General features: G+C 49.5%; 2 protein-coding genes across 4 annotated transcripts in view; both read left to right on the top strand.

Moving 5' to 3' along the window:
- Positions 1-12458, top strand: part of LOC125953375 (pericentrin) — a 465615-nt gene that overhangs the window by 50667 nt on the left and 402490 nt on the right. The gene's annotated exons all lie outside the window — the stretch shown is intronic.
- LOC125953405 (reversion-inducing cysteine-rich protein with Kazal motifs) overlaps positions 111-12458 on the top strand; it is a 30548-nt gene continuing 18200 nt past the window's right edge. The window contains exons 1-2 of one of the 3 annotated variants that reach the window (XM_049682966.1): positions 111-291; positions 1357-1997. In XM_049682966.1, coding sequence (XP_049538923.1) covers positions 1775-1997 — 223 coding nt within the window. In that variant the 5' untranslated portion in view covers positions 111-291; positions 1357-1774. Of the gene's footprint in view, positions 1998-12458 lie in introns of all 3 variants that reach the window. The other 2 variants (XM_049682967.1, XM_049682964.1) reach the window with 2 other exon arrangements.

A 12458-nucleotide genomic window follows, 5' to 3' on the forward strand; every position in this document is an offset into this window, starting at 1 on the left:
GAGAGTCTTGCTCACTCAACCACGGGATCGTTCGAGCGAACCGGTTGAATCGGTTCCGCGATCGTTAGTCTCTCTCGCAGCAGCAGCCCCAGCAGCCGCAATTGCCAATCGGTTCTTGATGGAGCAAAGACGTGTCTCGGTCGCGTACCCGGGACCTCAAAAACCGCGAGCTAAAGACGGCAATAATCTAGCGAGCGTTGTCGGGGTGTTTATACGGGGTGAGAAAGTTTATCGCCATTGGTTCGTGTTTGTGCATCCCTTAGCGTAGTGGCCACGTGCCACCGGTAGTAGGTAAGAGGTGATCGCGGGCTTGCTGCTGCGTAACGTGGATTCAAATCGGTTCAGGCTAAGTGGTTGCAGCCGCACGTAACGTAATAGCGGCCAGTGTCTATCTCTTTTGGCGCACTTTCAAACAAACGGTCACAATCCACTTCGTTGGTCGGCAAAAAACACAAACAAACAAACAAACCGGGCAAATCGAGCAAACGCTGACGCTGTGTGTACGAGAGCAATCCTCAAATCCTCGAGGTTTGGCCGGTCCGGCCGTGTGACAAGATCGAATTACGCGTTCCGGATCCAGTCCGGTCCGGTCGAACGATGCGGGTTGCTGTTGCTGTGAAACACCGCCGAGTCCTCTCCGCCTTACTTCCATCCCTCTGAGCTCACCGTAGATCCGTCTTTTGGTTCGGCCTGTGAGTGGTCTGACTCGTGCGACACTTGATTAATTAATCAATTGAGCAGCAGCAACAGCAGCAGCAGCAGCAGCATGTGGTTAGGAAGCGAGTTTCAAGGAATGAAGCCAAACAGCGCAGCGAGAGCGAGAATTGAGCCGCAGAAGATGTGTAGTGTTGCTTAGCATTGTGTTTAAGCCTTTGGAGTGAATTGTGGAACGGCGCGAAGACCGGCTACTGCTAAAAGGACCATCGCCAGCATCGAATAGCAACCGGATTGTCCGTTCCAGTTTTCGGTGTTCGACTGGCGGTCACACACAGTGTTTTTGGCAGCAAAATGGCAAACCATCGTTTCGACTTCGTGAATATCCATATCAATAGTGCGCCTGCCATGGCGAGTCATTAATTACCGGATTGGCGTAGTTCTTGACGCCATTGTGGCAGCGAGCGGCTTTGCAAAACTACATTCTCCGGGGCCTCCGGGGCAGGGTAACTGCAACTTGCTACGCCGATAAGCGTAGCAGCGGGCACCTGCACCTCTTATGAAGTTTTGTTACGTCACCACCGTGACTGGTGTGTCCTGTGCCGCTACCCCCCCGTGAGCGTCGGTTCCAAAAGTGTCATCTGAAGGTTACTAAGGGAGGCTATTCATTTGGTGGTGCTTTATTTGTTCCCATTTTTACAGTCATCATGGGGTGGCTCATGGCGTTGGTGTCGTGTTTATAATTATGATTTGAAGAAAGAAAAAATGGCCGAGCACGGCCGGTTCTACTGATGCTGATAAGCGAAAGCCGTAACATCAACATCAACAACAACAACAGCAACAGAAAAGAGAGATGTTTCCAATCGCTAGTCCAGCGCGAGCGTGTGATAGTGTTGTGTGCTCTGGTAAGCAATGCAAGTGAAACTGTGCAACAAGGCGACCACCGAAATCAACAACGAGTGCAACCCGTTCTAATGAAGTGATATGCGTCATCACCGTTACGCCACGTAGGTACAACAGTGCGAGAGAAAGCCCTCGGAGCGAGCCTTAAGCCTGTTTTGGCAAAACACTACACGAAGCGATTATTGGCCTTGCTATCTGTCACCCGCGTGGCTGTCGAATGGCGAATTCCGTGCGCGTCGCAACGATGGCGTCCCTTTGGTGGCGTTATCGGATGGCCATTGTTTACGGATTGCTGGTGCTGGGGCTGATGTACCGCTGGGAGCCAGTGGCCTATGCAAATCAGCATCCACCGCAACACCATACAGGGGATAGCGGTGACGACGATGGTGACACCACCGGAAATGGTGGCGCCCTGTCCATCGCCGGTCAAGCACCGTACGGTAAGTAGCGTGTTTTGTGCATTGAAACCCTTCCTCAAAAGACGGCGACGACGAGCATTGCAGCACACGTCATGTCAACAACTGTTGCTGTCAACTTTGATTGGAATTCGATGAAACCATTTCGCGAAGAAATAGCAGCCGGTTGCCATGGGAGACTAACGGGGTAGCGGTAGGGTGCTGCCCACGGCTGCGGTACCATTGTTTCGGTTCCAAACAATAGGCTCAGCCGTGCTTTTACGATCTGTTTTATGTTTGAATAGTTCATAAATAATCCCACAAACCCCCCCGATTGGTCCTCCGCGCTGGTCAATGATTGACATTAATTTTATTATTCAAATGTGGAACGCTACGATGTGCCTACGAATCCGTTCGACCGTCCGTCCGTTCGTCTATCCCTCCTGTTTCGTTTCGATCGCGAACCACCGACAGTCGATATGGGGAGCCGGTTTGGCTTTGGCGCTGCCAGAGTGAGGCAGCGATCGCCGACGCATGCCAATCATGCTGCGCGTATCATGCTGCGACCGTTCTACCACCACCAGCCAGCCAGCCAGCCAGCCACCAACGTTTCTGCGTTGTTGCGATCCATTCGCCCATGGTTTATGGTAAAGATGGCGAATCCGTGGCTTCATCGAGTGGATTTCGCGCCGAGCCGGTCCGAAGAGACCGACAACACATTTGTCTTGGGTCATTCCCAGCGTTCGCAGCGTCGTGCGGAGATTTGCTCATTAAATTTGCATAATACAACGATTAGTAGCGGGCTGGAATCTCGCGGTCGCTTGTGATGACCTCTGGTGGCGGTCACTACCTGTGGTCACTGCTGGTGCTTTATTATGATTGTTGCTGGTCCCGTTTATGTTTTTCGGTCAGTGCGACCGCTGTGTGGAAAACAAAAAACATCTCCAAACTGGAGGGGACAGCGTGCACGGTCTGCTTGGCGCGCTGGCCGCTATCAACACGCGCCACTAATTCGGGGCACGATGACGCAAAGAATGGCGACTCAGTTTCGATTCCCGATAGGCGCGAACATCTTTTTACCACGAGAGACTTTTCGTCAGCGACCCCGCGGCACCAATTCGTGAGAAAATGCCGCGCGGTCCGAGCAGGCCGAGAACTAAAAACGCACGACAATTCTCGTCGCAAGAAAATGGGCCATCCTGGGCAGGAGGGCACGCCGAATGCTTCACGCAGGACGCTTCTTCAAACACGCAAAATGTGAATTTCCCCGCCTGATAAGCCCATAATCATGTGTGTGTTTATGGGTGCGAGCTGTTTATGGTCCATTCGGATTAGCAAAGGCGGTCCCGTGTATCGCTCTCTCGCTCTGTCGCTTATCACCGTTTGTTGGGATCATAAATTGTGTTCGTCGTCTCAAATTGACAAATCCTGTTCACGGTGACGTGTGGGCCTGATAAAGCGAGGGGCGGTATTTGGTTCATTTTTGGTGATTAAGATTTTAATGAATTCGTTTGGTTTTATAAGCCGTTGGCTGGTCGTTTCGTTAACATTAACGCATGCGATCGAATGGCACAGTCAATGGGGATTCATTTTTTGGTGTGAAGCATAAATCGCGACATTGTTTTCAAATTCCATATGTTGAATTCAGATCCCGATAAACGTTAATTGTTGGGAGCACTCATATTCATTGCTTCAACAAGAATAAAATAAGCAACATCATGTTCGTTTATTAACAATGGCGATATTTTATAACAGCTACAATGTTGTAGCATGATTGCTGAATAGAAAAAGTTTGCAAAAAGCATAATTGGCAATATTAAGAACTTATAGAATATTGCGAAGTTTAGCAAACAAGAGCCTCAAAGCCACGTCAAGCAATTTGACACCTAAAGGCCTTGGGAATGATTTGATATTACATTGTGCTTTACATCATTTGAATCATGTAGTTAACGTTTAACGTTGATATTTGCATTAAGGTATATTTGATTGGAACGCTTCCTAAGCTGAGGAATGCTTTCGAGCTGAAATCCTCAAATTGAAAGATGATCCTGATAGATGACTGATAGTAGTGGCTACAAATGAAGTTTATTATGATAATCCTATTCATTAGTGCCGATTAGATAAAATAGGAGATATTTTAGACATTAGATAAAAAAGGAGTATATCTCAAGAGAGGTTTCAAACCTACTTCGATCGCATTAATTCAATGTCCATATCGAATTTAACAGATATTATGATTTGTGTAAGCCACGAACTCTCTCGTAATTCGTATGTCCCTCTCTCAGCAACAGATTTATGGACTGGATGACCAAAATGAAGCATAGTCCTCCGACCTCCACACAAGATAAATCACCTTCACTGGCCAACACTATCCGATCGTCGAGACCCTCGAGCCTCGGCTAAGGTGCACCTCTGCTTACGCCGAGCGCTACACATTTGTCACTCATTATGATAAGTGGCGCGATCGAGCACGATAGACCACCCTCCCCTCCCTGCCGCTCCCCTTCCTTATTAATACAGTAGAGGAAGATGGAATAAATGAATTTTTAAAAAACACGGCCCACCGACGCGGGCTTTAGCAGTGCACCCTGAAGCCGATAAGATCCCCGCTAATTGGCGCGAGGGCGACAAGAGGCGCCCGCGAGCGCGTGTGTGTGTGTGCGTGTGGGTTCAATGGTGGCCTGGCAGCTGGTCGTCCGGTGATCGCGCCCAGCAAACAGGTCGCATTAAGCTATCATTTATCTTAAACACAACCGACAGTCCCACCGGCGACAGCGCCAGGGCGCTTAGCGTCGCTCAGCCGTCCGATCACGACGCAAACCCGGGAGGCGCGATCGAACAGACGTTGAGCGGTGACCGCTAATGCACTTATCAAAGCAGTGCAGCAGCATCCTCCGGTGGCGAGTGGCAAAGCGAGATTGAAAAGCGCTGATCATCGTGCTGTCGATGACGAGACAAAACGAAACATGATCTGTGGTCTGTCGTCAACCGTCGTTTTGCTGCTCTTGCTGCTGCTGGTAGTGGGGCATGATAATAATGATGTTTCGATGGAGGCTTATTGGGTGCTTGGGGGTACATCTAAATTACCGGCTTAAAGGATTAGTGAAGCAGCAACGAGAAGAGAACCACGAACACGAATCGTCATCACTAGCAAACCAAGCCACCTCACAAATTGCACCGGGCACAATCAAATGAATCTAAAGATTTAAAAGCGCTTTTGCATACCATTGGCACCCCTTTCCCACCCTCTTTTACTTCTGCTTCCTTCGCTTTTTAAACATGATCAAGAAAAGGAAAGAGAGAGAGAGAGGGAAATAAACGCAACAGACGGTATTTGAAAGTCAAGTCAGCGGACGCTCCATCCTGCCAAACTGACGCCATCAATGGACATCTCGCGCTGGACCTCGACACACACACACACACACAGCACACACAGACAGAGGCAGCAAGGGGGGAAAGAGCATATTAATGGTCCATTTGAGTTTGCCGTTTCTTTTGTTTTACTTTATGATTTCCGCCGCCCGGGCGCGTTTGCATTAATAACGCATTCATATTCCAATCGGCACATCCCTTCCCCGCCTTCCCTGCATGTCGCGACGCGACCCGCGTTCCTTTCCGTCCCTCAGTCCGTCCGTCGAAGCGTTGATGCCGCTTGATGCTGCAACTCCACCCCACCAACGAGGGAACGGGAAGGAGGAGGGTGTCGTAAAGGTTATCAGCGACGCCCGCGTGACGCATCGCGACGTTTAACGTGACCGAGCCGCACCATAAGCTCGAGTGTGTCCCGGTGGGGCTGGCTTCATGCCGCTTTCATGTCGCGCGATTGACGGAGCCTTTCCTGCCGAGATGTTGTTGTGCTTTTTTATGTTTGTTTTTTTGTGTGTTCGATTCTGCCGCCGCCGCGAGGTTGTTTGCATATAGTGGAATCGCAAAAGATGAAACGGGGGATGCTGGACAGCACAAACAAAAAAGTAAAACCCAAAAAAACAAAAACCCGCGGACTAAGGATTGACACGCAACACGCGCGAGCGCGCGCGCTCGACCTGCCGGTCCGAGGTGTGTCGTGGGCAGTGCCCCGATCGCTCGACCGCTCTCAATTTGTCAAACAGGAAAATCAGGCCCACCAGAGAGACCAACAAGCGTGTTGAAAGGACGCCGCGGCGACGTTGTCAGTAGCAGCAGCAGCAGCAACCGCAGCAGTAGCATGCCACTTGTCCAGGAATAGTGCATGTCGATCCGGTTCGGCTGCTACCGGAATTCTGGTCCGTTTTTTTTTTCTGCATTTCGTAAATTTCTTGTCATCGCACCGGGACCGCGGGACAACACTGGCCGAACCACTTGTCAGTTGGCTGGCAGACAGGCAGGATTTCACGAGCACGACCAGCGACCAGCGACCAGAGTGTGTGTTTCTGCCAATCGAGTTTCATACAGCTGCAGTGTGGGCAGTTTGGCACGTGGATGAGTGGGCGGCCATCTTTGGATCGACTTCTTTTTTTCCCGATCCAGATGCAGATGATGTTACTGTTGCTGCTGCCAGGGCGCATAAAATGTAATCTACCAGCGCTTCCGAGAGCGATCGTTCCGAAGCGTTTCCGTTGCTCGATTAATTGATTTCGAATGAAAAACAAAATGAATCCAGGAAGGGGCTTTCACTTTGTGTGTTGTTTCAATTCCATGGATTGCTTTTCCCCCCCGTTGGAGGCGTTGTAGCCGGAATGGAATTGGGCTGAAGCTTTAATTAAGCTGTCATGTTGACGATGGCCGCGTAATGCACCGCGTGATGCCTCTATGCACCATTTCAGGCTGATCCGAGGATTCCATCGAAGCTGGAAGGTCTCGCGGGTGCAGCTCAACACCTAGGGGCATGATCGCTGTAATGCTATGTGCAGAAGTGGCGCAAAATCATCCGGAAAGGCCTAGCCTTAAAGGGCTCTGGAAAACCTGGAGGAGTTTGCGGAGTCCGGTCCCACTTCTTAAGGGCGATGAAGATGGACAGCTGCTGCGCAGGCGGGGTCCTCTGCTTCGCTGGAGCGCGGCTTGCAGCAACGAGTAGTGGTCCGCAAGAGTGGGAAATGGTTTAATTTGATATAATAATTGGAATTGTTAGTGGGGACCACCAAGGGAAGGGGCCTGGCATCTTCCTTTTGTAGATCCCACTAAACATGCTGGTTTCTGAGGGACCTTCGCTGTGTTTGCATCGCAGAAGGAATTGCTTTGTCAGAGGAAATGGAAGAAGACATTAATTTTCTCTTGGATGGTTTAGAAACTCAATTAAGCGATTTATTGAAGATATTGAATTGCCATAATTAGTCGACTTATGACACTTAGTTGATTATTGATGTTTATGTCACATGACAATCCTCTGTCCTTCTATCGGCGAGGTTCAGCTGAGGAGAATGTACATCTGAGTGTTACTTTTTCTTTGTAATATGTTATACATTTTCTCAATGCTAGTACCATATGTTTACAGTATTGTCTCGTTCTAGTAAACTCTCTAAGTGAGTAGCAGCAAGTGCTTTTTAACACCTAAAATGGAGCTTGCTCTTTAAAACAAAAAATAGTAAAAAAGAATTGAAGTACTGCTCAATAGTCCTTGACGTTTAGTATCTCGTATGGTATAGATTCTAAGAGAACGCAGTTCTGTTATGTCATCTTAGAGAAATTATGATCTTTTTTATTCCTTTCATTTCTCTGTACAAATTCTATAAGTAATGTGAAGTCCATTTGAACATGTATCTGAAACGAACATAACCTATCGTAAATGTACAATGGCACTAGTATTTATTGCTGAAAAACCTGATCCACCACCATCGCACTACTGCTTCAATAATCGAATCGGACCTTTCTCCCTGTTCATACCCGCTGTGACCGATCGCCGAGCCCTGGCAATAAAGTGCTGCTTCTCAGAACACGACGATGGGTCCTCACTGGTCCGCGTCTCACAGTGCGTCGAAATGACATATTTTGTTCGAGATAAAAACAACTTATGACACATTTGCGTACTGCACTCGGACCTTCATTCCCTACATACTGGTACAACTGTCCGGTTACATTAGTCAATCCGTCTGCTGCTCTTACTGCTGCTGCTTGCCAGAGAGTAACGCTATCGAGCCGGCAATTCGTTCTCTGTTGCACTCGGAGTGGTTATGCCGAAGACCACGTCGTCGTCGTCGTCGTCGTCATCGTTTTGCACGTGAATCGCTTTACGCTAATCGTGCATAAGCATCACGCATAAGTGTCGCCTACCAGACACCACCACCCTGCACTCCCTCTCCCTGCACTTCCTCTCTCTCTCTCCTTAGCTGCACGCAGTCTGTATGTGTGTGACAGGCGATTTATTTCGATTTTTCCGTTACAACGCGCGGCGCGAAAACTGCATCCCCCTTCCCGAGAGACGATCCCGGCGGGTCCCAAATGCACCGGATGGTGGGCATGGTGAGGATAAGACGCCGGCAAGACGACGATCGTCGTCGGTCGCTGCGGAACGTTGTCATTGCGTCGGGCGAGATACACGGGATCCAAACCAGCACCGAAGGCGAAGGCGAATTCGCCGAGCATAGGAGGCCATAAATTATTTTTGTGCTTCACGAAAATAAATCGCGATCGCACAAAACCGCAACACGTCACAACCGCCCAGATCCCTTCCTTTTCTCCTCATGGTCGGGTCGTGCCGTGATCCAGCTCTTCCTACGACGGCGCGCTTGTGGCTTGTGGCTTATTTTTACATTCGGAGTCGCGTTGAGTGTCGCGTGGCCGTGGCCAAGGTAGACGGTAATGGTAATGGCCAGACCAGACCAGACCCTCGCGTGTCAATTCATTTGTTAGGGGGTCAGAATTTCGCGATTTTCGCACGCATTTGCTGAGTCGTCAAGGTCCTAGTCTAGTCTGGTGTGATAGTTTTCTTTAGTCGCGCGGTATTTAATCCCAACTTCGAGTGATGCTCGACATTATGGAGTGTTTAGTAAGGGGGGAAAAAGTACTACAAACACTGGGAGCACAATATGATCGAGCTCACTGGTGCAAGAGAGGGGAACAATAAAGAACCTCTGTGCTTCATTTATGATCCGCACCGCTTTCTGCCACCGTGCGGAGAGTGTGAAGCGCGCAGAGAATGAAACTGACACGCGCCCGCCAGACCGGGCAACATGTGTTGTAAATTAGGCCGGCGTCTTATTAAAAACGTATGATCCCTGCTGTTTTCGGTGCGCGAGTTTACGGTGGAACAGCGTGTGAAAAGTGGCAGCTCCCGGGATGGGATTCGATGTGACACTTTCTGCTTACCAAAGGATGAAGATTGATGGCGCACGGGAGTGTTCCACGAATTGCAGTTCGGTGACGATCCTACGTTAGCTGTAGAGAATTGGCCGTTGTTCGAATGTTCTTTCATTGAGCATTACTTTGGTGACACCGTTTGGTGGACATGACAGCTCCTTCAGCGCTCCGGGAGACACCAGAAAAAAGACGGGACTGGACATGGTTGCTACCGACCGTGCGTTCTGGTTATTTATTTTCCCTCGAACTTAATGACGGTTCATTAGAGGGCCGTTGGATTGTTGTTGGAACTCAGGACGAGCGACGAAGCGACGAGGAAATGGAAATGGCAGGGGACAGAGTGATAAAGTGGTGCACCGCCCATCCACACCGCCGGTTGCTGCTCGCCGCGCTTGCCGTTGCTTAACGCTCGATTTCAATCAACGGCAATAAAATAAAGCGCTTCATTAAGTGCGTGATCCAGCCCCCTCCGCAGATCTTGGTCTGTGCAGTGCGCGTGTCTGTGTGTGCGCACACTCGCAGGCATACACGTTGAGGGTCTCTTCTTAAGCTCACGCCAGCCTGGAATAAAAGAAACCGGAGGGAGGGTCTCACCTGCTGATGATGATGATGATGATGATGATGGTGATCGTGAAGGTGCTGCGATCTTGCGTGAAGGGCGGAGATGCAAATTACCGGAGAGAATTATTATTATTATCATTCTCTCCTTATATCCCTTTCTCTCTCTCTCTCTTTCGATCTCTTTGTCTCTCTCTCTCTGTTCTCTGCTCTCCTTCTGAGTTGGGTTGAATGTTGCATCGGTTGCATCATATGCGGTGGCACGGGAGACACAACGTAAACCCCCTGGATTGAGTGCCAGCATCTTGGCGGTTGGCACTGACTGGCACTGACTGGCACTGACCAAACGGACGGGCGGTGGCTCGCGATGTTCGGTTATGATGAGAATTTAATTAACAGTAACCACCACCACTACCACCACCACCAGCTAGCCACATCTGTCGCAACACGCCTGTCCGCAAGTGCTACGATCTTACGAAGCAATTTCAGCTCCGTGGCAATCGAGCGAGAGTGGCCAAAGTTTATGGAGCACCTTAAGGTGCGGGGTAGGAGCGAGTGCTCCAGGTTGCGTGGAAGGCGATAGTGACACGCACCTTAATGAAGCTGTTGCGGACTAATTGCGAACCGTTGAGTTGCGGTGCAGAGTCTAGAGTGATCCGATGATGAAGCTATCGCAGAACCAGCAGGGAGTCAACGCCGTTGTTTTTGCGTCCAGAATAGTGGTTGGCGGTTTTTTTTTAGATCATGTTGAATTAATCGTCTATTTTGTTTGAAACTTGATCATGTGTTTTTCCTTTTCAATTATACAGTGGTTGAGCTGCTAAATCCTCGGAATCGCGAGCGATGGACAAATTTGTGAGGTTATGAAGTACTGGGTGCATTAAGGGCTGTCACCATGACTTTTAGTGGTCTCTTCGTACTTCGTAAATATCCTAGTTCACTTTGATTGCTCCATTAAATCTGGATGATGGGATGTGGCGATGAGTAGTATAATATTCACACTAATATGTAATGTAATCTCTACTCTATGTTAAACTATCGTTACATGCTATGTTCCTGCATAGCGAACAACAACCTTACGATAATCAGCATTTTCTACTATAAACCATAAAGAGAATGGCGTTAAAAAGATATTAAAAGTCGACTGTAAAGACTTTGCAGAGCAGCAGTGAAGAGCAGCTTATCAAATAAAAAAAATATTTAACACATGTATAGATAAACAGTTTTTACTATACATACAGTGTAATCAGTCGTTCACCGTTGCCGAAATGTTTAGACTACTTTTTCTGTAAAAGGTACTGGCAATTAATGTTTGCATCTTCAACTTTCTTTTTTAAACCTTATCCTTACATTTATTTGCATGAACAATTTGCTGTCCCAATTCTTTGCTTGTCCTGCTATCAGTGACATACTTTCGTCACTCCTCCTATTTACGAATGATGAGCCCTAAAGCACTGAGCACGGCTAGGCTTGGGTTAGCTGGCGAGTCGCTCGGTCGCTTCTCATACACTGCGCTGATGCGCCACGGCCACAACACACACATCGCGCATGGTCACGTGCAGCCGTTTTTAGTTGTCGAGCGTTTCGGTTTCGGTTACACTATCTCTCCAGCGAAAAAGGAACTATCTCGACCACTGGCGTGTCGACCGGCGACAGCACCAGCAACAGTAGCTATAAAGACCCTCATCCATATTCATGCGCATGTTGACGGTGGCTCTCAGTATAGCGGCGTCCGGTGGACGGGAACCAGCACGCCTTCTTTAACGCCTTCGGCAGCTTTCCTCCTTCAGCTCCGCCAACAGCCGCCAGCCAGCTCCGAGCGCCTTATCGATCCCATAATTAACGGACAATTATTGGTCATTTCTCATCCGATTGCCGTGACGCGAGATACATCATGAGCCGGCAAAGGAGCGGCCTGGTGGGTCTAGTAGTAGCGGGTCTAGTGTTGTTTCTAGTGCAGCTGGTGGTAGCAACCGACCTTCAGCAAACCGATGTACCGCATCTGCACGTGGCCAAGAGTTTCAAACGCGCTCTGCAAGATTGTCTCGAGTATCTGCAGCTACCGGGCGAGCGCTTTGAGCAGTACGCGGCGCTTCACTTTCCCGACGATGCCGAGACGAAGTGTCTCGTGCGGTGCATTGGATTGAACTTGCGCTGGTGGAACGATACGACGGGCGTACAGAAGACGGTGATAGGCAACTTCTTTCAACCCGAACCATCGGATACCGAGTACCAGTACCGGACGGCCAAGTGCATCGAGAAACGGCTCGGATCGCTGTCCGGATCTCGAGGATCCGCCCCGGATGATTGCTGTTGCCGCGCGTACGAATCGTTCCAGTGCTATCTGCAGTTCTACGGCAATCTGGTCCAGTGTCCTAAGGCGCTACCTCAGACAAGGGACATGCTTGTGCGCAGTGCGTACGATTGCATCAATATTTTGAGGGTGCCGGATGACCTGCTCCGGTGCTATAGTGTTGGAGAGATACGGGACGCACCCGAGACGCGGTGTCTCCTTCGCTGTTTCTTCCTTCGTTCGGGTGGTTACGATGCTGTGCGGGGATTCAATCTGCACCAGCTGTACTCACGTGACTCGGAACATCCGGACCAACGGTATCTTGCGCAGGAGACCATGGACCAACTGCAGACGATCCGGTCCACGAACTGCGATCAGTGTAC

The sequence above is a fragment of the Anopheles darlingi genome, chromosome 3, assembly GCF_943734745.1.
Source record: "Anopheles darlingi chromosome 3, idAnoDarlMG_H_01, whole genome shotgun sequence".
In the NCBI taxonomy this organism is placed as follows: Eukaryota; Metazoa; Arthropoda; class Insecta; order Diptera; family Culicidae; genus Anopheles; species Anopheles darlingi.